We start from the raw sequence: 27,354 nt of genomic DNA on the forward strand, positions 1-27,354 counted from the left end.
CATAAGACTCATTAAATTTGACTAGGTGTCGTTTGCGCAAAAAGATGATTTAGACACGAAGGAATTTTGTGCTCCTATACGATTCCTTATTTTCTCGAACAATTATTTTCAAACCCAGCTCTTGACGATAATAAAAAATTGACGATAAGTAATAAAGAACGATTGCGGAAGCACGTGCCTGTGAAAAACCGTCCTCGATCGTGTGCGCCAATAATATTTATTCCTCCCTTCCTCCCTCCCTCCCTCCCTCCCGCTTCTCTTTCCTTCGCATTTTTTTTCCTCCGCTTTCTGTCTCCGCGTCGGAATGCAACGCAGGTATATAATCTAACGAGGACACGATACGCAACGGCCGCGGCGCGGTGTTCCGTACCTGTCGCGCATCGAGCGCGAACGAGCGCTCGGAATTGCAAAGCGCACCTTGTTCCACCGAAGAGGTCGACACGGATTCCGCTGTCGGCGGCGCGGCGGAGAAGGGGGAAGAATGCATGTTCGCGCGCTGCATTTAGCGGCGAGCAGCACGCTTTTGCCCTCGAGCAAGATTCATCCAACCCTTTGATCCTTCCTGAGAGACTTACGAAATGTATATATCTTCTCATATATATAACTCGATACCGTTATCAATAATTACACATTGACACTTTTTATTACCGTTAGACGCGTTTCATTATCACCGGATGGGCTGTGTGTAAATGGCGTTTTTTTTATCTACATAAAAAGCGTGTTAACTATATAAATACAAATTGTACGTAACGTTTTCTATTATTGCGAAGAGTACCCATGTAGATATTTATTCCTTGTTCGTGAACTTCAAAATTTAATTGTAAACATTTAACACGAAAAAATATCGTATTTGTGGAAAAAGTTTTTCAAAAAATATCCAGCCACACGTTGAGTAATTGAGAGAACTTGTTGTGCGCACCGAGATAGTCGATCGGCAGAATTTTCGTATGGGCGCGTGTCAAGTTCCACGCGATTAAGCAGGCCGCCTGGCGCTGGCGAGATTAAAGCTCGACGGGTAATTAAAAGTATAAACCCGATAAAAAGAGCAGCGGTCGTGGCTGCCGGGGCTGCCCCGGCACGCGCAGCTTTTTCGTTTCCGTTCGTTTCGAAAGCGCCGCGTAAGGCCGCGGGGCGACACGCGCCGGACTAGAAAGCGCCGGCATTTTGCCGGGATTATGTAAACCAAGTAAAGCCGCCGCGCCGTACACCCGTCGCAGGACGGTCATTTAAAGGTGGACGCGATGAATAATCGCTCGCGCGGAACAGCCGGGCATCGTTATGTCACGCATCGATCCCGCACAAATATAGCTTCGCTCGCCCAGCATCACGCTCCGCGTCACTTTTCCTCGCCCTAAGAAGTCGATACGCTATTAAATATTGAAGGGTGAAATTTAAACCAATACCTTGAGCTAGATAACATTTTGTCATTTTCAATTATCATGCGTGTTGAAATTTATTAACACAAAACAGTATTGTTTTAACTTTGTTAGTTCAGTTAAATTAGCTACATATTGAGTAGGAGCGGTGACTCGTATAGAAATGGTTAAAAATGACTCAGATTTGGTATAATTTAACGCACCACGAATTTAACGCGGTGTAAGATTTTAGACCAAACACTCACACACTCTTGATAACGATATAATCTATTTGTATGGGAAAGTATCTGTGATTAATATCACTGCAGTTTTAGGAAAGCGATAATAAGGTGAAAGTAAACTGCCATAACACTAAGCGAACGAAATGGGATTCGTTCGCGTCTCTATACGTCAGTTGATTTAAATCATTAACGCAAAGCGTTCGCTCTAGATATTCGCGATCGGATGGCAAAAGACTCCCGTTGTGAATGCAGCGAACCTTCTTCCGCAGCGCGATACGCGCTGCGGATTCAGAAATAGCCACGCGAAAATTAGAGCGTTGCATCGATTATACGCGCGATCGAATGAATTGTATATGCTCCCTTCTTCTTCCTTCCCTCTTTCTCTTTCGCGCTTTTTCTCGCTCTCGCTGCAGCGGAGCGGAGAATTCGAGAACGACGCAGATTTAGCGCGGGAATTTGATATAAGTGGAAAGGGGCGATCTCTCTTTAGTCTCGGCAGCCGCGCGACAAAGTAAGGTGGGTACGAACTTGACGTATATGCGAACGTAATACGAACGTGAGGCGCGCGCGACGCCGCCGACTGCGAAAATAGCTGGACTCATCCTCCGCGCGACGCGCACGTGAAAATAAACGCGATCTGTGGCAACCACGGGCTATTCTCGATCCGGCCTCGTCTATTACGCGCGCGACGCACACGCGACCACCTTTGAGCAATTCAATTCGCTCTGACGAATAAGTCCAACCCTTCCGGTCCGCTTACAGACGAGCGCTTGTTCGGGGAAAAAGCGAGATAGGTACGCGAAAAATTCATAAACGTTCTCTAATATTCCTGCAATTCGAGGAATCGTCGCGAGGAATTTTCATTTGTGCAATGTCTCACAATAAATATTCGCTCTTACATATTAATCCTTAGATGGCACGTAATATTTTTAGCACCGTTAAGTGGGTCAGTCAATCCAGCCGATTTTGATAATGTTTAAGCGTACGAGAAGTTCTGAAAAAAAAAAATTCATACGTTTAATCAAAGACTTCTAGAAGATTATCACATTTCTAGAAATTAATATTTTATTTTAGCAACACGTGTAGAAAATCGGGAGAGATATTCTATACGTAAAAATTAATCATTTTGCAATGTGTAAATATGACAATTTAAGAATTTTTAAAAGTTTTCATTCAAAGTTTTTAGCGTTGCTAAAAAAAACTTCTTTTATTTTAAATTCAAGAAAATTTTAACCAACACAAATACAAACAATCCGCGTATACTGACAGACATTAAATTATAACATGCGCTAAAAACGCATCTCTAAAAAAATCTTGCTAACCGTTGCTCGCAAAGGTTCTTCTCGCCGTTCTTGTCCGTGCGTGGCGAACTTTGTGCAACTATATAGGTATTTTCGCATTTCAAGCGAAACGATCCTCGCCATCGTCAGGCTTCGCTTCACGGCCTCTCTCGCCACGCGCGCTTTCCTCGACGTTGACGCGTACGCGAGCAGCTGTTGAACCTGTAGTTCCGGGACCGGATCCTGCCTGTGAGACAAGCCAATTTAAATTCCTCCGTCGGCGCCCGACGGAGGCCCTCTACGCGCCGATCGGAATGAAATTATGCGCCGCTTAAACGCCGCGCCGCCCGGCCGCTCGTCCCAGGCTACGTGACTTTTTAGCTTGAAAGCCAGGCAGGAATGCGCGCGGCAATAAATATCGACGTGCCTTTAAATCAGGACGGTGACGTTCCCCCTGACGCGATTCCCTCGAATATCAACGTTAAACGTATTAGGTGATGGCGTTCGAAGCGACGTGCGTTAAGTTGCAGTTAAACGAGCAACAACGGAGACCTATTCATTTCACCATAAATGGAAAATTTTCATTTATTCGAACAGTTCAATACGATTTTAAGTTTTCGTAACGAAAGTCGACTGTCAATTCGGAAAATGACAATGCCAAATAATATAAATACATCCGGCGCGTGACCTGTTAAATTCGCGGTCAAATTATGCTGAATTTTAATCATTCCTACAGATCGCCGCACTGCTCCTACTCGATACTTGTGTCGTTAATTTAAAGTAATACTGTTCCGTGTGGAAACAATAAATTTCGACACACACATATGGCAGTTAAAAACAAGATGTTAATATCTAGCTCAAGGTACTGGTTTAAATTTCATCTTTTAATATTGAACAGTGCGTTAGGAATGCCGAGCCTTCCGTCGATCATCGCAAAACCGTCCGCTCGTTTAATTCGTCCTTGGCGAATTAGAACATTCGCTCGCAATAACGGCGCGTAATTATAGCGTTTATAACTCGTCGTCACGGCGACGTTCCCTTCTCGTCCTGGAATTTCGACTCCCTCGCGCGCAAAGCGACAACGCCCTGACGATAGATCCTCGCGTTCCCAAGACGCATTCCTCCCGGTTTACCCCCTTCTCTCCCCCCCTTCCCCAGGTATACTTGAACCTGAAAGTCTTGCCTCCCCCGGTCGGCCGGGACGGACGGGACGTAAGCGCCGACCCTTTATTCGCCCCAATAGAATTTCTCACGCCAGAAATAGTGGTGCTCGCGTGGGCGGGCCGTTGCACGTGCTGCGCGCACAAACTTAGAGCTCGTCATATTTATATACCCCGAGCCCGCGCGATCGATCGTTCTTTCACAGAGCCGCATTACGTTGCAAGATGCTTGCAAGTCCGACGTCACGCTCCTCGCCCTCGCTCGTATAGCGAACAGAGCGTGGATTAAATGAAAATTTCAGCAAGCGTTAAACAAGATAGAGACTCGAAATTGACATTGACGATGACGGATACGTGCAAAGTCTAAATAATGTATATGTTCAGAAAGCGAAAAAACAATAATCTAAATATGTCGCGCCGCGGACAAACAACTTGCAGGCCTATCGGCGTTAATCGAAATTTACATACGGGCAAAACAAACCTCGGGAGACTTTTATTTACGTCACGTGTAGAAAAAGCTATAAATTATTTCTAAAATTAAATGGTTCATGCTCGGTTTTTTTTTTTTTTTATCTGACGCAGAGACGCGCACAGCTCGATTAGAGGAGCCTTCGATGTCGAGAGATCATCGCGAAGCGCGGCGTGACGTCCGAAGTCGCGAGACAATCGCAGAATGCATGCCATCTCGGAATGATTGGCGTCGCGGGAGGAGCAAAGGGGTGGGAAGGGACATGCATTTGGAGCGTAATCGGGTTCGCGCGCGCGCGCGCGAGAGAGCGAGTTTCGCATGTACGTATACGTACACGCATACGCGCTCGAAAGGAGCAGCCGCCGTAAGACGAGAAAGGCGAACCAACGGCCGGCGGAGACGCGGAGTGGCCGCGGTGAGGAGAGGGGGAGAGATAAAGAGAGAGAGAGTGAGAGAAAGAGAGGGAGGGGAGAGAAGGAGGGGTGGAGCGGCGAGCGCGTGACAGGACACGTGATCGGGAGCACACGGTGCTCGCGTGACCGGCCCGGTGACGTCACGCGCACGTGTCGCATAGCGTGGTAACCGCCGCACGTTTCCCACTCCGCGCTCCGCTCCGGCCAGCTCACCTTCCTCGCGCCCTTTCCCGCGCCCCGCGCACACCCTCCGCTACCCCGAGAGACGCGAGAACCCGTGCTCCGCTCCGCACGTCTTTGGTCAGTGGTCAGTAGCGTCGCGAGTCCCCCGCTTCACCCCCTCGACGGCGGAGACTTTCACCTGGAAAGCTGTGATATTTTTCTTTCTCTTTCTCCTTTTTCCCCTCCGTCTCTCTTTTTTTTCCTCGCGCGCGGGCTGCACCTTACATCGCCCCGGTGTATTTGCATCATCGGGACGCGACGACGTGCCGCGCAGTCGAGGCTCGATAATCTATTTGAAAACCGCGCTCGCACGTTACTCGGAACTCTTGGAAGTGGTACGTAACATGTTTTCGCTATTTATATCTGTCAATGGTCAACGCGATTTTTCTTTTCGCGGATTAAGCATCCCTTCGAGACGGAATTGGGGGGCGCGTTCTTATCCATTACTTTGTCTCGATCTTAAGACCGCATCGTTCTCTCTTAAGCCCGTATCGAGCTACGGATTGGGATTGAGATTGGATTGGATTGAAATTTGCCCAATCAGTGCAAAGTTCGCTAAACTTGAGGTCAGTTTTCTCTATCTCGATTGATTAAATTTTAATCCAATCTCAATCCCAATCCGTAGTCTGATATGGGCTTTACACTTTCGTGAAGAATCTGACTATCGCCCGTATTCTGCAAAATTGATTTTTTGTTAATTATTAAAATCTTTCGAAATTGAGGAAACAAAAATGTTTTTAACCCTGCGTGGTCACACTGGGTCAATTTGACCCAACCTTATTTGGATCTAAATATCAATTAAATATCTAGCTTAAAATATAGTGCTTGGTCCGCTATCTACAAGAGTTTGAAGTATCCTCTATAGGTAGAGACCGTTAAAAAACAAATTTTTTGCGAATTTTTTTTATATGTTAAAAATTCCTGAGGCACTTCTTTTTTTATAGCAATCAAGTAAGCAATATCGCAAGTGCATTCGAGAATTCTTTCAACATTATCGGTAGATAAATCAAAGTTCGTCTCGGGTCAAAATGACCCAGAGTGACTTCCTTGTTTGAAAAAATAGGTGTGACCACGGAGGGTTAATTGATAAGATTTTTGTTTTCCTTCTATAGGAAAACATATCCTGGAATTGCGACGTTTCGTATCACATTCGTCCTGATAATCCCGATAATTAGATTTGTTTCGAATGTTATTTACTCGATGCTCGTTCTCGAGGATGGAATCGCGAGATTTGAGATGCACCGATCGATATATCGGGGATCGATTTTCAAAGTCACCGATATTACGAAACACGTTGCATCGATCTCTGAGCGATACGGTATCGTATTATAGAAAAAGGTAGGTTTAGGAGTTTCGCTAGACTTGAAAAATTATATCATTTCTTATCAAATATATACGCCAATAATTTATGTACGAAAGAAAGATGTCAACTTTCTCTCTTGCATATTATAATTTGATCTTAAATTACTCCAGCAAAATTATATAACATTACGCTTTAAGTTACGCGAGATCGGAGATTTATTAAATAGTAAATTAATAACATTATTGATATAATATGTATGTGAATACAATTTAGTACACGCGAATATTTGTGCTGAAAAGTGTTGAAAAGCTAGTAGCATGTTTCGGCTTACTTTTCGGCGCGCAACGAGATTCTTTTCATAAATGGCAATGGGTGAAAATTTTTGCGTAATCATTAATCTTTGCAGTAGAGGAGTATACCTTGCCGTGTACCTCGTATAGATATACTTGAAAGATAAATCCAATGCGAATCTCGCGCCTCGCACGCGTGCGCTCAATAACGAAACGCTGCACAGCGATGAGTAATGATATCGCGATACTCCGGCAATCAGCGATCAGCAACGGAAACGTATTTGCGGGAAATTAAACGAAAACAACGCGTGCCCTGAAAAAGATATTATCTCCAAACGCAGAACTTCAAAAGAACGCGCGTTACTTTTCTTTTCAAGTCCAATCAGCAATTCAACAGACCTCCCTATCAATCGTTATTATATGTCATCTTGCGTTATTAGCGCATTTATACTTTGATCTGAATCATTTTCACTCGCCTAGATTACATATGTAGATAATATGCCTCACGGTATCGAATTAATTAACGCGCTATTGTTCGCAAAATCTGAGGAATGTCATTGTTTTTTTCCATTCATTCTTTTTGTCTCGATTTTTCGATTTTCACCAATCGGCGATTTGTAAATGAATTATATCCGTTAAAGTGCGAGTGACAATTGCGATAACTGGTAGTTGAGCATTCGCACGACGATTATTCCCGCTGCGATCTCGACGACGATATCGCGATGAGATGCGGGTACGCGATGCAGCAAGCGCGTAGTGGCGTGTTTCTCTCGATGTTTGTTTTTGTTTTGGCGGTCGCGCATGTGTGCGCGCATCTCGTCGAAACTATTTTCAGATACCGTATCGTTACAATTATCGCAAACACGTGATGTGTCGAGAACGCGCGCCGACTTTATCGCGATCCCACGAACGCGCCGTCATCGTGTATTCATGCGCCGATGAGTAATATCGCTCGTATATATCTAACAGTTTCCCGATATCGTTTCGCGTAACGTGTAACGTTATATGATTTTTTTTTCCCGACGCGCGACGCCAGAACGGTTTGCAGTCATCCGGTATATTACTCGCGAGAAAAAAGGGAGAGAGAAAGTCGAGATCTGTCTTTCGCCAATTATTGTATTTCACAACGAATAATGAAGAAATAATAACGAATGAGATATAATATGGTTACAAATGTGAAGATACACTGAGAAAAGAAATTTTCTGCATTTTAGTAAATGTTAGTTTGCATACAACCGTGACTCTTGCATTTATTAATAAAAAAAAGGTGCAAATTCCAAACTTGCACGTTGCTTCCTCATTATTACGCGGGAAGCTTATTTTATTTAATGTATAAATTCAATGTATATGAGGAAGCTTTTATTTTATTTAATGTATAATTATTAGTATTTATTTTTTTGGCTCTCTCACAGAGGAAGCTTTGTGAGCAAAGGGTTCTACTCGCGCACTTAAAAACTATAAAGAAGCCCGATATATCTCAATATTTGCGGAAGTTGGAGCAAATTTACCGAAATTTCTATAACTCCAGAACTAATCAACCAAATCTTAACGAATTGTATATGAAATAGGGGTAGAAAAGACTGAAAAATATAATAAAATAGATCGATATCTCCAAATTTGCGGAAATTAAAGCGTAAACAAACATTTCTGCAAATTCAAAATTTTATTAGAAAAGAACCCCTTGATTATATATATATTAGCAATTTTTATTAATTCTATTATATTCTTCAGTTTTTTCTACCCCTATATTTCATATATAATTCGTTAAGATTTGGTTGATTAGTTCTGGAGTTATAAAAATTTCGGTAAATTTGGCACATACACACACATACATACATACGGACAGACGGTTTTTTAAATTGCAATTTTTCGACATTTTAGAACATTTTGAACACATTCAGAAAAACAAAAAAAAATTTTTTTTTACGAAAACAAAGCTTATGAGGAAGCAAAATGAAGAAAGTTTTCCTTCTTATTGGTATATTTTTTTGTCAGTAAATGCACATACTAATAAAAAGGAAATATTTCTTTATTTTAGTAAATGGAGTCACAGTTGTATGCAAGCTAATATTTACCAAAATGTAGAAATTTTTTTTCTCGGTGTAGCGAAGAAATATTATTCTTGCTTATAAATTTATGTTTGTGATTTGTATAAGTTTTCGTTAATACCCGATTTCTTTCGGGAGAACTTTTTATGAGTACTTATCCTATTCAAAGATCAGTTAACAAACATATTTCTTAAAAACAAATTACTCTAGAAATGGGTGGTTATGAAAAAAAAATTATTTCACTGATGCTCCAAGAAGAAATATACACTTTGCTGGTGTATCCATTTTACTAGATTTCGTCAATGTCAGATTTCTTTAGTATCGATAAACGTTATCTCCGTTACCCGGAGGATGTGAGAAATCCCAGGATGACTAATTGAAGATTTTGTCGAAACTTTTTTTCTCAAAGTTGTTCTTGACGCCAAGGATTAAATAATATCAACATTTCACATTTAGGTATCAAATATACTTGACGTTAATCCTCGTGTGAGAATATAGATTAATTTTAGATTAACAATATTTAAGTTTCATTAATCTCATAATTATATAAGAACAGAGATTACTTTTGGTTTAACAACATTTAAGTTTCATTAATCTCATAATTATATAAGAACAGAGATTACTTTTGGTTTAACAACATTTAAGTTTCATTAATCTCATAATTATATAAGAACAGAGATTACTTTTGGTTTAACAACATTTAAGTTTCATTAATCTTACAATTATGTGAGAACGTGGATAAATCTTGGATTAACAATAATCAAGTTTCATTAATCTCAATCATACAAGAACATAGATTAATCTTAGATTAACAACATTTAAGTTTCATAAATCTTATATAATCATATGGGAACATAGATTAATTTTAAATTAACAACACTTAAATTTCATATTGCTCTTATAATCGAATTTTATCGGACGAATTTTCGCTCGATGATACATCGCTGCTAATTCGATATTATTAGGGGCTCAACGTCCACACACACACACCTCGCGCGCGAGACGAAACGGAGAGCGGCGAGCGCCCGACTCCGCGAGCGGTGCAGCCGCACCTGAGGCCTGAGGCGGCTCCGGATTTGCTCCCACCAAAACCCACGATTCATCGCGAGAGCGTCGCGCGGACAGACAGGGCCGCTCGCGCTCGCGCGATTACACGTAATAACCCCGCCGAGGTGACGACGCGCCGCGTATCCGCGCCGCGCGTGTATCGTCGTCAGCGCGTTGCGAATTTAATCAGTTTACCACTCGAGAACGAGATCTGGCTCCGCCTTGGTGCAAAACGGAGATACATATCGGGATCATCGGGAGACACACCGACACCGAGGACAGGACATTACATTCGCGCGATCGATCGACGTCGAGCATCTACGTCCGGAAGTTCTCGCGAAAGTTCAGCGCGAATCTATCGCGCTTATCGCGAGATCTTTTTTCGGCGTGGCGGAGGCGGAGGTGGGGGAGAGGGTTACCCCTCGGACCTTGTGACGAAGCCTTCGCACGTCCGCACGTCCGCGCGCGCGCGCGCGAGTACTCGGCGGCGCGGTCGGATTACGGTCCCGGCCGGAGCATCGCGGAATTTCGCGGTCGCGGACGCGAGTCAACGGCCTTATCAGCGTCACGTTGCCGAGCCCCACCGGCCACCGGCCACGTTCGAGCGCGCGGAATTTTTCTTTCGGACGGTCCACGCGACGGGGACGACCCGAGAACACGTCGTCTCGTCACCTTCCATCTCGAGAGAGAGAGAGAGAGAGAGAGAGAGAGAGAGAGAGAGAGAGACGATTTTGTCCTCCCCGCCGTGTATCCTCGAGCGACGCGAGAAGAAGAAGCGGCGGAGTAGACGAACGGCGCGATCGTAAAACTGGGAATCGGGGCGCATACCTTCGTCGGGAGAGCAAAAGTGACGCGGCAAAAGGGGGAAAGCGAGAAGGAGAGGAAAGGAAAGGAAAAGAGAAAAGCCGAGAAGAGCCGAATCGAATTTACCGCGATAACAAGGAAAGTGGAGGTTGGAAGGCTGATCTTCGATCGGCGCGATCGCCCTGTGGGGGACAAAAACGAGGCGCGAATCGTGCGAATCGTGAACGACGTGTGAACCGGTGCCCGGTGCAAGCGCGCGCCTCGCGCGACGAGAGGGCGGGCGGGTGGGGGGCAGGAGAAAGAGTTAAGAGGGCGCCAGCACGGATATATCGCGCGCGCGGCCGGACTGAGGACTCGGAGCCAGCAGCGGAGCGGAGTGTCGTGACTGTGGACTGTGGGCGAACGTTCCCGTGCCGTGCGCCGTGCGTCGCCGGCCGCCTCTCTCGAGTCTCGAAGTCTCGACGTCGCGCGCGAGTTGCGTCTTGCGTCTCGTGTCAGTGAGCCCGCGGACGTGAAACTAACCTAATCCCACGTCGGCTGTCGGCATCTCTCGTCCGTGTCGCGCCGTGCCGTGTGTGCGTGCGTGCGTGCGTGCGTGCGTGCGTACTTCCGGCGCCTTCGGTCGGTCGTGCCGGAAGATCCCCGCGCCCGGCCCGATTCGGCCGAGCTCTCGAGTTCGGAGCGGAGCTTCCGCAACCCGCGACCGGAGGAAGAGAGAAGAGCCGGAGAACCCTGCCGCGTCTTTCCCTCTCGTGACTCGCGATACGCGTCGCGTGACCGCGCGCGCGTGAGGCGAGGCGGATTCTCGCGGGGCGTGAGCGATAACGCGCCCGGCGGGGAGGCGAGCGGCGAGCGGCGGAAGCGGATCGTCGCGGTAAGCGCGCGGCGCGAACGCGGTTTCGCCACCGCCCGTGTTCTATGCGGCAGGATGATGGAGACGCAGAATTATTGGGAGGACACCTCCGCTCACTCGATGCAGGTGAAATACGAGAGGTGAGTTGTTGCTTTGCCCCCCCCCTCTCCCCCTCCCCCGCCACGTGCGCGCGACGCGTACAGGTATTTATAAAGAACCGTGGCCACCCCCCGCTCCCCCCGCCTCCGAATCGGGCACGCGCCGCGCGACTTGGCGATCCCTTTTTCGTCCACGAAGGATTCCGTTTTAAGAGACACGGAAGGAGGAGGAAACCCCGGTAAAGTTTTCCCGCCAAATTTGATGCGTTGCGTCACGTCGTATCGGGCCAGCCAGATCGAACGTGGAAAATTTAACTAACGTTTAACCCTATATTAAATATGAAAGAATGAAATTTTTTAACTCCAGTATCTTGAGTACCTTGAATCAAATTAAATTTTTTTATTTTTGACTACCGCGTGTGTTGTCGAAATTTATTATTTTGACTTCGTCAGTTTGGCGTTTAGTTGAATTAACGACATACATTGAATAGGAACAGTGTGGCAACCTATTAAGAATGGTTAAACTTACAAGTTCAAGTTATAATTCGATAGTGTATAGCTACGCAGAAAAAGAAGAAGCGTTAAATCGAGATTCACATATTCTTGTACGTAAGCAAGAATCTATAATCTTGAAATGAGATATAAATAACGTTAAACGAAGGAAGCTTGCTTGAACGAAGGTATCTTATCTACGTGGTTTAATTAAGAAAAAGGAGTTTAAATAAAAAGTTGAAATTCTTATAAGAAGATTATAGATTCTCGCTTATATACGAGAATATGAGTCTCGATTTAAGAGATTTGACACTTATCATTTTTTTTTCCGTGTACGAATTTAACAGTGTAGCTGAATATAGCCACTAACAATTGTAATTGTTACGCGCGATTGATTCAATATTATATTCGTTGCGAAATAAAAGAAGAATAATTCACGTACACGTGAGAAGGTGCGACTGCACACGTTTTCTCGTATTTCAGTCAGATGGATTTAAAATTGTTTATCCGGAGCGGCGAACCGTTTCCATACGTGTGACGGTCTGTGTGCACTTCGGAGAATAAATAATGACGCAAATGTGCGCGCACGCCGATATATTGCGAATAAACGCGAATAAATAACGCGGCGGCGGAATAAATATTAATAACGTGCGCGCGCGCGCGCGCGCGCGCGCGGCAACGTGTTCCACTAAATCGTATTTTGCGTACGATTTAAAGGCCGACGGTCGCGTTCGGCGCGTGCGTTATTGTTTACGAGGATGTAATATAGATTAAAAGATCGGGAAAAATATTCCCTTTCTCTCGCGCGCGATAAACGGCCGAGTCGCCGAACGCGTTTTGTCGCGACGCGGTTCGTCTCGCGCGCGGAAATCAGCTGACCCGATGTGCGTACGAGTCATCCTACACCTTTTTTTTTACACGGCGTCGCACGCGCGTGAAAGACGAGAGATCCCCGACCGACGGTGTCGTTGCTCGTTTCGCAATCCGCGCGAGAGCGAGGTCGCGCGAGAGACGAGAGAGTTCTCTCTTTTACGAAATACGGGGGAAAAAATCCGACGCGTGGAAACGCGGTATAATACGGCGCATAGTGACGAGGCGAGGAAAGGAAAAAAACAAGATGCGCGTGTCGGTCGGTTTTAACGTCAGGCCGGTGGCGCGAGACGTAAGTGGGCCGATTTTTCCGTGGAATTCGCTTATTTTCCGTTTGTCCTAGATTCGTTATCGCCGGGGAGAATTAAATTATAATATTTAATCGCGCGGAGTCGCGCCGATGTGATTCTTCCTTGAGTTCAATGCGGGGCGGGGTACTCTCTCGCACTTGTTTTCCCTTTTCTCTCTCGCCACGCGTCTGCTTCTGATGCACTCTCGCGAGTGGATTATTATATTAAAAAATATATATATTTGCATATTATATATATTGTGCTTATTCACGCGCGCTCGTTGCGTAACACGTTCGCGGACATTGAAATACACGGCGCCTCTAGTTATTGTGCCTTTAATTTGCAGCTCGTCCAAATGATTCGCACGCACGCACGCATAGCACGGATATCTTCCCGACACGTTTATCGGGAGGGACCGTCGCGATTGGCCCGCGTTTCTTCTATCTTCGACCCGATATATTTCGCTTGCGCGATTTGTGCGCGCGCAAAATCTAGATCGCAATGTTGCGTTAGCATTCGGTACAACGTCTCTCCGTTTGGCGATCCTCATGAATGATTTTTGCAATTTAAAACGCAAATGGAGAAGCGTATTGTCGTAGCTTCCGGCGGCGACGGCGTAATTTTAGGATAACGATGAGATAATCTCCCGGAAAATTTATGTCACGGTCGTCGCGATGCATGGAGACGGCCGATCACATTTCGGTCATTCCGTCAGATGAGTAAGCGAAGGCGCAGCGAGTTTCATTCGTGTCGCGGAAAGCTATGGAAATTCGCGACGTCGCGCGTCGCGTCGGGATGTTATCGCGGGACATCGCGTGATTAACGGAAAGCTACGATAGCGTGTTATCACGAAGCACGCACACGCAGGTGGCCTCCGGATTAATTCGCGCGTCCCCTCCCTTCTTTCACGCTCGCCGCGAGCTCGCTCTCTTTCCTCTCTCCCCTCCGCCCTCTCCCTCGCCGAAGCGATCTCCTCCCGCTAATTAGACATCGTGTAGATGTGTTTTGTATTTCCCCCTGAAAACGCACCATCGAATGACGTTCGTGGCCGCGCCCGAGATAAGATAGAAACTAGGGGCTCGTTGCTCGCGTTCTCTATATATATCGGGCGTTAATTGAACACGCGCGTGTTCGATCGGCGTACGAGAGGAAACCATTGATGTTGCGTGTCCCGCGGTATCGCGCGGGTTTCATTCGAGTTTTAGGCAGTGGGGTGATAAGTCGCTCTTTTTTAGGAGCATCGTCTGTCAATTGCCCGTTAGGTACATAATTACTTATATTATCTAGATATTATTTTTAGTACTGCACGCGTTTTGTGGATTTATTAGTATAATTTATGCGCGTTATGCGTTATCTCGGGGCCGGCGCGCGAAGTCAGGACGTGATAAAGAACTAATTTGGGAAATAATTACCTTCTCACGAGTCAGTTTTTACAAGTTGATTTAATTTCTTTTTTTACGTGCAACTTGTGCATGTCGAGCGAGGTAAAAGTCGGCCGTTTCTTTCAACAATTCTATATACAATGCGCATCTTACGGAGCTATCGCGTCGGTCGTTGACGCTCTGCCGGTCGATCTGCACGGATTTATTCGTGCGTCATCTTATACGTTCTCCCGTCAGCCAGAAATAATTAGTCGACTCGACTTCATTTTGATATATCAATGCGTTTTTCCGATGAATTTTTTATTTTTCTAATCTTCGACCTCATCATACGTTATGTTAATCGAACAATTCTGAATATTTCTATTAGCTCCCTCTCCTTAATTCTATATCGAATATGCAGTATATACCGTGCTTTTCAATTTTGCGTCAATTTTATATAGAACTGGCCTTGCAATAGAAATGTTAAAATAATAATAATTTATTAATTTCACCGTCCACCCTCTATATACCAAGAAGTGGAAATAGAAATCTTATATAGAAATATTTATAATTGCACAATTAACATAAATGACACTACGACGAGGTCGAAGATGACAAAAATGTCAATTAGTATTCGACGTCGACCATTCATCGACGCGTCAAATCGACTTCGATTCGCGTAGACGGCTGTCTTTGCGTACGGTATTCGTTTGAACACATGGCACGGTTGTGCGCACGTCCGACCACCTGCACTGGTTAGTGCACACTTGGGGCAATACGAAGTATAGCGCGAACGTTGCATACAGGTGTCGGAGCTCGTGCCGACAATGAGAAGAACGCGTATATTTGTTGCGAGGATAATTAATAGCTTCCGAGCTGTATAAAGCTGTGAAAATTAACAAACATATACGGAATTAAGAACAGCGAGGAATTAAGAACAGGCATATAAATATATTTACGTTTCTCATCTGAATTTCAAATACGACCGACTGTATATACTTTAATGGGGATTTCAATTCGAAATTCAACGATCGAAACGCGCGTTGAAGATCGTGAATCGACTAGGGTCACTTAACGTCGCGCAATTGTACTTCAATCTTGTATATATAGATTCCTATCTCTCGCCGTCGAAGATTCGAGCTCTCAAGTCTGAAAATATATCTTAACGAAAATATGTCTCGTGTCTCGTGTCGCGTCGCAATCTCGTCTCACCTTCGAGCTGGCGGTTCGAGGGGGTGGCGCCCCGGGGGGGGCGGTTAGATAAAGCGTCGGATTTTCGGGCTCAAGTTCATCTGCGGATCATCGCGATGATATCGGCTAACAAAACACCTACGCGCCAACGGTCGTCGTACTTGCACGCGACGTACCGTACGTCGTCGCGACGAAGTGCGCGGTGGATGACGCAAACGGGACGGAGTGCCTGCGTCATGGAAACCAACCGCGACCTGAACGGGATCGTGGGACGATTAAAGATCGTGGCGGATGCTATAGGTATTTCGGCGGCATTATCTATGCCGTTCGATATACCGTCAACGGGAAATATTATAGGTACATGTCGTTTTCCACGACGTCAGCGACCTTCGAAAGCACGCGCCACCGGCGACCGCGCGTTTCCTCTCTCCTCTCTGTGGACCGTTTCTCGATTTTTTTTGACGGAGAAAAACTCGCAAATATGAATAATTCGCCGTGTCCCTGAATTAAATGTTACGCGATAAATTAGTGATTTATACTATCTTTATGGTCCACCTGCATTAGCTGAAAAGCTATCAATATATATATATATTTCAATCTATTTTTCGGAGATATGTGCGAGCTCCCTCATTTAGAAGTAATAAATATGTATCGAAAAAACGATGTGTTCTCTTGAGAGTTTGCGTTACTTATAGAAATAAAATTCATATATGTATAAATAAATAAAATTCAGCAGGCCGGATTATTAAGAAAGGATAATGTCACGTGAAATACTTGTCACGTCTCAAGCTTCCTTCACGTTTCTTTCGTCGATCGAAGGTCGATCGTAGCGATTCAAGAAACCGATAAACAAGCCATTTGCCGGAAGAATTAATCCGCGCAAATTAATGACACTTGTGTGTGGGAGCTCAAGGGGATATAATGACACATGGTGAAACGTACGTCACGCGCAAACGTGCCCCCTGCTGCGAGCGTTTCAATTATGCATATTCAAAGAAGCGTGCGCATAAATTAGAAGTGTGCGCGCTCGCGTGAAGAGCTCCACGTGCGACGCGACGCGGCGACGGTAAAATCTCTCGGTTACTTCCATCGCGGGAGACATAATATCCCCGGACACTCATTTTCCATACGAGCGCGGCAAATTGCGATAATTACCGCGACTGTTGTCGCGGACGCCGGCGCGTTTGCGCGCCTTGCGGGCACTTTTTGCTTAGAATGTAAATTCCGTTTCTTGCGACAGTGTTGTGTTTCGCGGTTTGACGCAATTGTATATATCTTGGCACGTGTGTAACGTGCGTTATCTTTTCTGGAATTACAACGCCGTCCTCGGTTGCTGTCGCGACTCCAAGGGTCAATCGGTATAATCGTGACGAATGGAACGCGGAGCGACGATCCTATCTGTCTGGCAACGAGAATATTGACATTGAAATAGTAAAAACGAGAAGCGAGAAATAAAGAAAGGCGCAATAAAGTAACAAACGATAAATCAAAACGCATCAATAAAATCACTGATAAATAAATAATTCTTTGAGACGGTCGTTTATATATACGTATATACATATAATATATATAATAGTCGCGCTACAAGATCGTTAGACCGACGCAGATTATATATAATCGTTGGAAAATATCGCGATACGATAATTTATCGTGATTATTTTCTGGCCGATTTGTTCCTTTCTCCATCTTCACATACACGCCCCTAGAAAATATTTTTCTCTATCCGACCCACGATCACTTCGCGATCGTAGGACGGTAATGACGGCGAGACGAGACGAGACGAGACGAGACCCCCTTTTAAATTGCGCGATACAAATTGAAAGCAATGCTCCCTCGAATCTCTGACCTCCTTCGGCAGCCACTTTTCTCCTCGTCCTTGATGGAGCATATATTATGCGTGGCGATGCGCGATATTCGTTTTAAACCTCCCGTCTGTATACGTGGATCTACGGCGTTCGAGCCAAAATGATATCCGCTCGTAATTGTGAAACTTGCAAGCCTGCCCAGAAAATATTAAATGAACGATGATTATCAAAATGACTATAAAATCGTCAATTACAACGTAGACGTCTATATTTGTGAATTTTTTTTCAGATTTTTCTAAATATCTTAAGGCAAGGAAAAATAGCGTCAAACGTGACAGACCCACGTATGCACTCCAACGTGCAGAAAAAAAAACGTATACAGACGGAGGGTTAATATAAGATCAATCGGAACTATTACTTTCCTTTGTTTTTTGTTCCGTGCTGGATCTTTTAGGGACGAATCGAAAAGCGATTAGGGAAGTAAATCTATTAAATCTACCGTACTAACGAGAAAAATAATTTCGTTACATATGTTTTTTCCATTTAACCCGCACAAGTCAAGAATATAATTTTAATTAGGAAAAATTCATTACAAGTGGACGCCCTGTATATTTCTTTATGCACTTCTCACTTCTTGAAATATCGCTTATAGCTCCTGATTTTTTTGTCTACTCGGGAGGAATACATGGAAATTACCTGTTACGCCGGGAGAAAAAGAAAAATAGCTGCGTCGTCATCGTCGTCGACTCTTATCAGCCGTAACATAACGGGGTTTCAATTTCCTGCAAATATACAAACGCGAATCAACAACGCGGGGATTGTCGTACGAAGTACACGGTACACACAGGCCTTAGGCTCGTGCGCAATCATCGTGCAATGTATACGTGCTATATATATATATATATATATATATATATATATATATATATATATATATATGTATATATATACCGCGGAGTCTGGTGCGTGCACAATTGTGGCCTAACGACACGAGGCCTTCCGAAATAGAAGTCCGGCGGTGACATCAATGGAATTCGATATGAGGACCAATAACTCGCGGTGGTGGCCGCGATATTTATACATATTCCGTCGGGGCTGCCAGTTATCGACTATTTATTATCGCCGCCCATGGCTGCACCTTTCTCTCTTTCCGTCTCTCTCTTCCTCTCGCCGCGATGCGTTCGCACATAAACTGATTTTCGGCGCGGCCGAGGTTAATCGATCGCGCTCTCTCTCTCTCCTTTCATGTTTATCAAATATTACGCGGGTAAACGCAGACCGAAAATTCGCGTGTGCGCGCACCTTTCGGCACGGTAACGCGAAACTCCGCTCGTCGTCGCCGTGGCGCGGGCGCGATACGGGGAGGGCCGTCTCGATTGCCTCGTACGCCTGGTGGAAAATTTCGACGATAAAACCGTGTTGCGCGATAAGACGAGACAAAGTACTGGCGCAACAAAACGCGTCTCATCGTTTGTATCGTGTCGCGTTGATTGCTGCGCGTGGCATTTCTGACACAAACCGGAGTTAAACAAAGACGCTCGAATGGAATGTAATGGCGCACGATGAACAAATAAAATTTATCCTTTATTTATTTGAGGCTTAACTTAAATATTTTGAGTTTACGTTTCAAGCTTTACATTTTTTTTCTGTTGATTTATGCGTTTTAATTCGGAGCATTTATATAAATGAAAAGATTATTCTTTCTTTTTATTAAGAGGAAAAGCAGTAGGTATGTCTATGCTAGTAGATGTACAAGCTGCAATATTCTTGATGATAAATTTAATAATTATAATCTAAACATTTTTACAATAACCATCAATGTTCGTCATTCTACGTGTGGTTTTATAATCCAAAGTGTCTGAGAAATTGACTGCATATTTTTTCTCGCGTTTCCGCTTGAATCTCCTTTCTCTTTCGTAAAATTTCGTAAAATTTATCTGTAATTCCTCTAGTGCTGATATTGGAGGTCGACAGTCCTAATCGTTATAACAGAGATTCAGTGTCGTTCGAGAAAAAAGTGACAGTCACCTTGGCGCTTCGCTGTCCTCGTTATACGTACATTTTGTATGCGTGCGCGTGTGTGTTTTGCGTCTGTACGTGTACGTATGTGTGCTGCATGAGTGATGAACGCACGCGCCGAGTGGTCGGTCGTGGAAAATAGTACGGCGATCTTATTACTGGAGGGAGATGATTCATCGCGAAAAACTCCGAACCGTCTCCTTTCGTTCTCGAGATTATTCTTTGCTCATCGCGATCATTTATCCTGTCATCTAACGTCTCGCAATCAGCGTCGTTGATTCCAATCTCTTACGGAAAAAAGTTCATTTCGCCGTGTATTTCTGGGAAATCGAATCATTATTCTTGAAATAAAACGTAAAATCATTCTCAGCAAAATAAATAGTAGAAAGTTCGTAACTGCCTGTCTATATATATATATAGCCCATGGTGGATTCAGTATTTAATTAAGTCGCAACCTTGCGGGCGTCTTCGCCGCGCTTTGGCGTTTTCGATTTTTTTTTTTTCAATGACGAAGTCAAGGTTCCTTTCGACGAAATCGCGAAACCGGGGACGGTGCTGGTGGATTCAGCTGTGTGCCGCTCCGCGATCGTATACTATTTCTAGAATTATAAAATACACGAGACCGTCTCTCGCAGGACTGCGGAAACCAATATGTACCGCATCCGCGCTAGAATATCAGGATTGGATATCAGCGAAAAGGTATAGTTCGGAAAAATATTTGGAGAGAGTCCCGGGAGATTTATAATTTCTTCGAGCATTAATATATTTGCGCTAAAAATATAATATATAGATTACATCTGTGGGTTTTACACACACACAGATATAAAATTATAGAATTATATATCGATCAATAATTGTTATATAATAATAATAATTCTAATTATATATAGAATATAATTAGAAACGATTATACTATATACATATATGTATATTTGCATAATTGACTTATCCGAATATATTATTAATTTATATATATATATTTTTATATAATGCCACGTTTTCTCAACGTTTTTGATCCGCGAATCGAGCGACCGCGCGCTCCCGCGCGCCGGCGTGTGGGGAGTGTACGATTGCTCGCACGATGAAGCGGCGCGGGCGCGGCGCGGCGCGGCGAGCCAGAAGTCACGTTGCATGACACGCGCTCGGCCTGGATATGGGCTAGTATTTTTGCACGACGACCTGGTATACACGAGTATATACGGCGCACTCTCCGCCGCACTTCGAACAGAATTTATGTTATCAAATGCGAGGCGAGAACGGCTGCGATTGATTCGTCTTTCCGATAGCTCCATAACCGTCCCGTGCATGGATGCATATTACGTGTATCGTAGTACGTTAAATTCTGTCTTTTGTCTTAACAGAGACGCGGATATATCCGTATTAAGGAGGCTCTTACCTCGATCATAATATGACAGATCTTATGAAATTAATATATGTTGTAAAGTGAACCACAACGGACCGATGCCCAAAACTTGAGCATAGGTTGACGATAAAAACTGTAAAAATATCAGTATGAAATTCGCATTTTAAACCACAGGGCATATGGTAACACTAAATTTTACCGGAAGCGATGTATTTTCTTAGCAAGTTTGGCGAGCCAGGTAAACAAAAAACTAAGGAATTGTAGTTAAAATAATAATCTTTCTAATGATAAGAAGAAAACTTGGTGTTGACGATGAGTTATAAAAAGAATTGTAGTTTTAATATGACGTACGACAGGTTAGGCAAATGATCTTCCGAAGTGTCCAAATCGCGCGAAGGTTTCTAACCTCACTTGCACATGTCTTTTCTCTGCGCTGTATGGTAGCGGCATAATTATTCTCCGCGCATTGGACAACCTTTATTTTCGCGAATTTTCCTTTCATTTTCCCTCTCAGCATTCTCACGTTATATCTTTCTTGGCTCCATCTCTTCATCGCGTCATTCGCTACAACGCTACACGGGCTACACCTCACTTAGCTGCAGACTGCTACAGACGACGTTGTGACAACGCGCATGTTCTGCTCTTTAGCACTGACGTAGTCAACTGACTTATTGTATAAATTTTAATATTTACACTAATAAGAACATATAACTTACTCTACACTAGTAAAAATCATTATTTATTTTTTTATTTAATTTTCCGATAATTTTATAACCAATTATTAATGATAATTTTTCGGTTGCCTACAGTTGATTAGAGCGCCGGGTAAGAGCCTCCTTAAGAAAAAGGAAGAAAGACGCAAAACTCGTACCGAGCCCGAAAAATAATTTCTACACTGTGAAGTATACATAAAAAATTAAATTTTTTACAAAACTTCTTTTACACTTTGTTTGTAAAGCTGGAGTGTAACGGTGCTGTAGTATTTATTATTACTATGAAAATCGAAAATAAATTATATGTATATTTTTAGCAATTACATCAATAAAAATTACGATGCACAGTGTTATGAAAATATTTTAAACTGAGCTGTGAATGTATAAAAACTTATAATATATGTAAAAGTGTTTACACAGAGTATAATCAATCATCAATCAATTTCTTTACTACGTCAAAAAACTTACTATGACATTATGATTTGCAGTCGAACGTAAAACGTACGTGCGACTAGCTTATATAAAACTTATGTAAAAGCAGTTAAACTCGGACTATAAATCTGCTGTCTCATTTTAATATTATTTTAAACCGTTTTAAATTGTACATCAATTGTATAAAGATTCATCGCGATCATTTTTTTACGAAATGTAAAATCTATATAAATATCTTTGAATATAACAGATCGCAATCTCTGTCGCACAACGCTAGTATAAAATCCAGTATAACGGAAACTTCATTATATATTTTTTGCTATAATATTTTCTCCATGTATTTTATGCTACAATTATACGCGGAAAGCTGTACGTGCTTTACATCAAAGACACGCAGTGTCGCGCCGCGCAATATCGGCGAGAAGCGAGAATTTTTTAGTATACTTCGTAAAGGATGATTGTGCACGTACTATTGTGTCACCGCGGGTATCCTTGACCTTTCCCAACTCCACGCGCGTCTGCGTGGTCGGGTATAAGTGCATGGGATTTCGCGAGGAGTGCGAGGACTTTCGGCATTGTGTGTAGGATTGCGTAACGCAAGAGAAGAGAACACGCGTCGCGTCGCCACGTTAATCGATGCCATGCCGGTGCGAATAGTTGCCTTTTCTCGGCTCTCGAAATACCTGTCTGCCCGCTGCCTACTATACCTGGCCTGCTCGGCCGACGGACGTTAATGGTTCGGCGTTTTGCAACGAGAATACGCCCGAAAGATTGCCGCGCGCGCAACGAACGTTTCTGGTTAGAAAGTCGAAGAAAGGATGGATTTTAATGGATTTTAATTCTTTAATGATGGTTTCCCGAGCATCGATGTGATGATATCGCGACGAGAGATGAAAGTCCCTTCGCGATACTTTGGTAGATACGGAGCGGATAAAATTTCACTTTTCCATTCCTCGCGCGATCTCGTTTCAGAAAAATTTCTGATACCTTTATTTATAAGCCATCAGTGAATGAGATTTAATTTATAGATTTAATAACAATTCGTTCATTATCGCAATTGCCGATTGATATCGGAGTTTAATATTTTTATCCCGTTCTAATTTGAGCGGCACGTTGAATTATTATTGCTCGATTTAATAATCAATCTACACAACGATGTTCAATGAAAGATTATATTACGCGCTAATACGGCGTTCGGTTATGGATTAGCAACAGGTTGCGAACTATTGTGCCCGTCCGCTAAGTGAATCAGATCGCTTTTAATTCGCGGAACATATATTCGAAATAGAATGCCGTGGAGAAACTAGACAAGCTGGAAAAAAAAAATATATTTTTCTTTCGCGGAAATTATTTGCATAATTACAAAGGACGCATGTGACGTGTCGTTTCACGTCAACGTGACAGCTCGAGATTACCCTCGTCTCGAGACGGCTGCCTCGCCGATGATATGGCCATAGGCCACGATTTCGCGGATTATGCCGATTCGAGGTAGTGGCCATTCAAGGCGACGACCTTCGGCGGCCGGGCCGAAAATAACTTAGGCCGAATCGCTCTATTTTACTCGGAAGACTTGAAAGGCGAAGAGAGAGAGAGAGAGGGAGAGAGAGAGAGAGAGAGAGAGAGAGAGAGAGAGAGAGAGAGAGAGAGAGAGAGAGAGAGAGAGAGAGAGAGAGAGAGAGAGAGAGAGAGAGAGAGAGAGAGAGAGAGAGAGACGACGACGACGTCGACGGGAGAAGGTTACCCGAATGCATTGGCGCATCTCCGCAGCTGTCAACCGTGTCAATTGAGCATCGAGGACGGGGAGGTGTACGCGTCGCCGTTACCGATTGCAAAACACGATGGAGCCAGAAGCTATACGTCGCGATATTGTCGTTCGCCATTCGCCTCGTCGAGGACGAGGCACTCGCGGGTCACGGGGATCCCGCCGGAACCTCGCCCGTTTCGAGGTGCGCGGTATAAATCGTCATCTACATTCTTGCGTCATCGGAGATGAAGCGTTATATACCTATCAGGCAGGCCGTCAATCGCTAAATTGTATTCATGGCAGTTTAGTCTGCTCGCTGGATATATATACAAGATATACGTCTAGACGGACCGAACCTTGTGAGAAAACGCGGATAAATAACGCTATATACGTTATAAGTGGTTCAAAACAAAGTGATTTTCGCATTAAGCGCCTTTATCGGATAATAGAAGTTCCGTAAGTCGACGATCTCAGGCGAACTTCAAGAAAATTTTGAAACTAGATTTTAACTGCTAATTGTAAGATATCTAATATTGGAAAAAGAAAAACTACTCCAAGCAATTATACGGGCTCTTACAATTTTAGGAGCACATTTGAGGAATTTACTCTGATGAATGTTTAATAAGGTAGTCGTGAGTGACTTGATTAGTTATATAATTTTATTGTTTAAATTTTTCTGTTGAAAATCTTTAAGCGATTTAATCTAATGAGGAAACCAAAATTTTTAAACTCTTGAAAATTTTTGGAAGTTTTGAATCTTTTTTTCGAAATATTCGAATATTTTATATTTAACCCTATTTTCTCAAACCCGCCCTTTAGTGTCCCACGAATTTCTAACACTCGTTTGTTGCGGAAAACAAATGATCGTGATAAATAGTTTGTTCGTGAGTTATGATTTTTTAAATAAAACGAGTCGTAACGTGTTTGTCGACATATAATTGTTGTAAAAAAATATTTAAATAAATGATTTTCAAATGTTATTTACATTGATTTTTAGTCGAAGGTACAAAGATATAATAACTTTTGGAGGATTTTTTAAAGCTATTAACATTTTGAAAAACACGTCTGACTTGAAAGTGCATGGTTGGAGGATTAAAGGGCCGGAAAAAACATTGGAGGAAATAGGGTTAAAACTCTTAAAAGTAAAATTATTCTCCGTGTCTGTTAAAAGTAGATTAAAAAATCTTAATGTAAATTTTTATTAAAAAATATAAAATCTTATAAAAGAAAAATATCTTTTTAAAACGTTCAAGACTTTCAAAACTGTTTTCCTATTAAAGAGCTTTTTTTGATATATTTGAAATGACTTGAAATATTATAAATTCATCACTATATACGTCATCACGATTGAAATAATGCAAAGTATTACGTGCAGAAGAAAAATATATTTTCGAATTATTTAAGATTTTTAAGACTTAAAAAGGCTTTTCTCGCTTAGAACGAAGAGATTTTCGTCACATACTCAAAATGATTCGAAGCGTCTCGAGCCTGTCACTATACTTAATCACGAATAAAGTGTGACAAGCGACAAGTGCGTCTTTTCCGTTTGCCATCCGCTCGTTACGCGCACGTGCGCGTGCACGCGGCGGCCCGTATTTACGCATCGTCACTTTCCGTTTGCGAGAAACGTGCCGCCGGTTACGATCGATCGATCGATCGACCGACCGGCCGATCAATCGGATTTTTGTTTCGTGCACACGCGATAGCAAACCTCCGATAAGGAGAATCGCCCGGCGTTTTGAGACTATTCTCAGTACGTAACTACCGTGATGACGTGCGTGCGTGCACGTTCTCGTTATTCATGTGCCGCCGACACCACCGCGGTCGTCGCGCCGGCCATCTGCGCTTCTCACCGCTACACATACACTATTGTCCATCATTTCCTGAATAAAAACAGCTCCGTCAAGGATGACGGACCGCGCGAATCGGTTAACGAGAGAGAAGACACCGTAGGCTGACTCCAGTCTTTTGCATTTCAAACTTTCGGATCAATTAATTCGATAATAATTTTTCATGATTCGTGAGTAAATCAATCAATTTTTTAACGACTACGTTACGAACGTTGGCCAGAACATTGTGAAGATTGTGTGAAAAATGTTATCGATGAAAAAAAGCATTTACTTTACACTTCTTGTTGCTCCAATTTTTGGCTGAAAGACTGTTTTCTTCATACGTGAATACACAGCATAAAAAAAAGCAATTTCTCGTAAAATCCCACACTGTCCATTATGCAAGATAATCCTTGCAAGTCCAGCATGGATTATCTTGCATTCGTGAAATGCAATACAAGTAACGCGACATAAGCCGAATGTAAATGTACAGCTAACGAGTCGCAATGATAAACTATTACATGGCAGCGTAGAAAAGAGTGCGTTATTAAGATGATAAACGCACGTTAGCAGCGGCGATTAATCGGCAGTGGCGTGGCGAATGCCATTCCCTGCGTTTTATACTGTCGTCGACGTTTGTTTATACGTATAGGTATGCGGGAAGAGAGAACGAGTGCGAGGGCGAGAGTACGTGTGTGTGTGTGTGTGTGTGTGTGAGAGAGAGAGAGAGAGAGAGAGAGAGAGAAGAGATGGCATATTATCCACTTGCGTGCCTACGCACTCGTGAGCGCACGTGTTTCGTGCACCGCAACGGCGTGAAAGTGAATGGCAACGCCATCGATGCGTACAGTTGTGGCATGCAAAAAGGTCGTCGAAGGACACTCGATCTTTGTGTTCGGCTTCGTCTGGGATCTAGTTCACCTCTTGGAGAGACCTAGACCCCAGCCGTCCCAGCGGACTTTGTACCACGCATCTCCTCCGCATCTGCGTTCCAATATTAAATCGAATCGAAACGAGATCCCACAGGCACGGTATATATTATTTCTGTGAATTCAAGTCCGCGCAGGAGTCGTCTGACGTCAAAGGTCGATGACGTCAGGTGCCTGACGTGAGTCACCGAAACTTATTTGTTGCTTCAACACTCGCGGATCTCCGTATTATTCGTGGAAACGAATAAATGTGAATTCCCAAGAAGATCAACTAAATCTCGTAAATATTTGTTTTCTCCATTTTTTTTTCAAATATTTTATTCAAGGAGGAAAAACGCGGTTTTGTGCATGCAGCTATATACAGATTTTCGAGCGTCAGTGGTCAGTGAATCAGGCGCTTAGCTATTTGTTGTGTCTCGCGCAAAATCTCACCGGAGATTTTTGACGCGAGCGCAGCGCGGCTCTGCTCGCGAGTCGCGAGATGAGATCGCCGCAGTCAAGTGAATCAATCGCCTCACGCACGTGCGCTCGCGCGTCCGAACGTGAAAGTGAACGCATGGTACGCGCGAGCGGGTAACATGGTGGGCAGTAAGGTCGATGAAGGACGCCTCGCGTGGATCTCGAGCACCGCAGCTATACGCTGTGCGCGGATCTTACATCATAAGAAATTATAGGCAGAAGATAAAAGTGTGTGAAATCACATGAACAATTGTAACAATCGCATGATTTACA

The 27,354-nt window shown here is 43.6% G+C and overlaps 1 protein-coding gene and 1 long non-coding RNA gene across 3 annotated transcripts in view; one reads left to right on the forward strand and one right to left on the reverse strand.

Annotated features, from left to right (window-relative positions):
- Positions 1-264: 264 nt before the first annotated feature.
- Positions 265-10,299, reverse strand: LOC143896332 (uncharacterized). Of its 2 annotated transcripts, none has more exons than XR_013256616.1 (3): positions 9,773-10,299; positions 2,920-3,124; positions 265-2,591 (listed from the first exon to the last, which is right to left on the reverse strand). It is a non-coding gene; the product is annotated as an uncharacterized LOC143896332 (long non-coding RNA). The 2 variants fall into 2 exon arrangements; XR_013256617.1 differs by lacking the exon at positions 9,773-10,299 and adding an exon at positions 4,048-5,443.
- Positions 10,300-10,962: 663 nt separating this feature from the next.
- Cwo (transcription factor cwo) overlaps positions 10,963-27,354 on the forward strand; it is a 45,795-nt gene continuing 29,403 nt past the window's right edge. Inside the window, exon 1 of the mRNA XM_077404126.1 lies at positions 10,963-11,626. Coding sequence (XP_077260252.1) covers positions 11,562-11,626 — 65 coding nt within the window. The 5' untranslated portion in view covers positions 10,963-11,561. The remainder of the gene's footprint in view (positions 11,627-27,354) is intronic.

The sequence above is a fragment of the Temnothorax americanus genome, unplaced genomic scaffold, assembly GCF_048541705.1.
Source record: "Temnothorax americanus isolate GAGA-0224 unplaced genomic scaffold, ASM4854170v1 Scaffold18, whole genome shotgun sequence".
Classification (NCBI taxonomy): domain Eukaryota; kingdom Metazoa; phylum Arthropoda; class Insecta; order Hymenoptera; family Formicidae; genus Temnothorax; species Temnothorax americanus.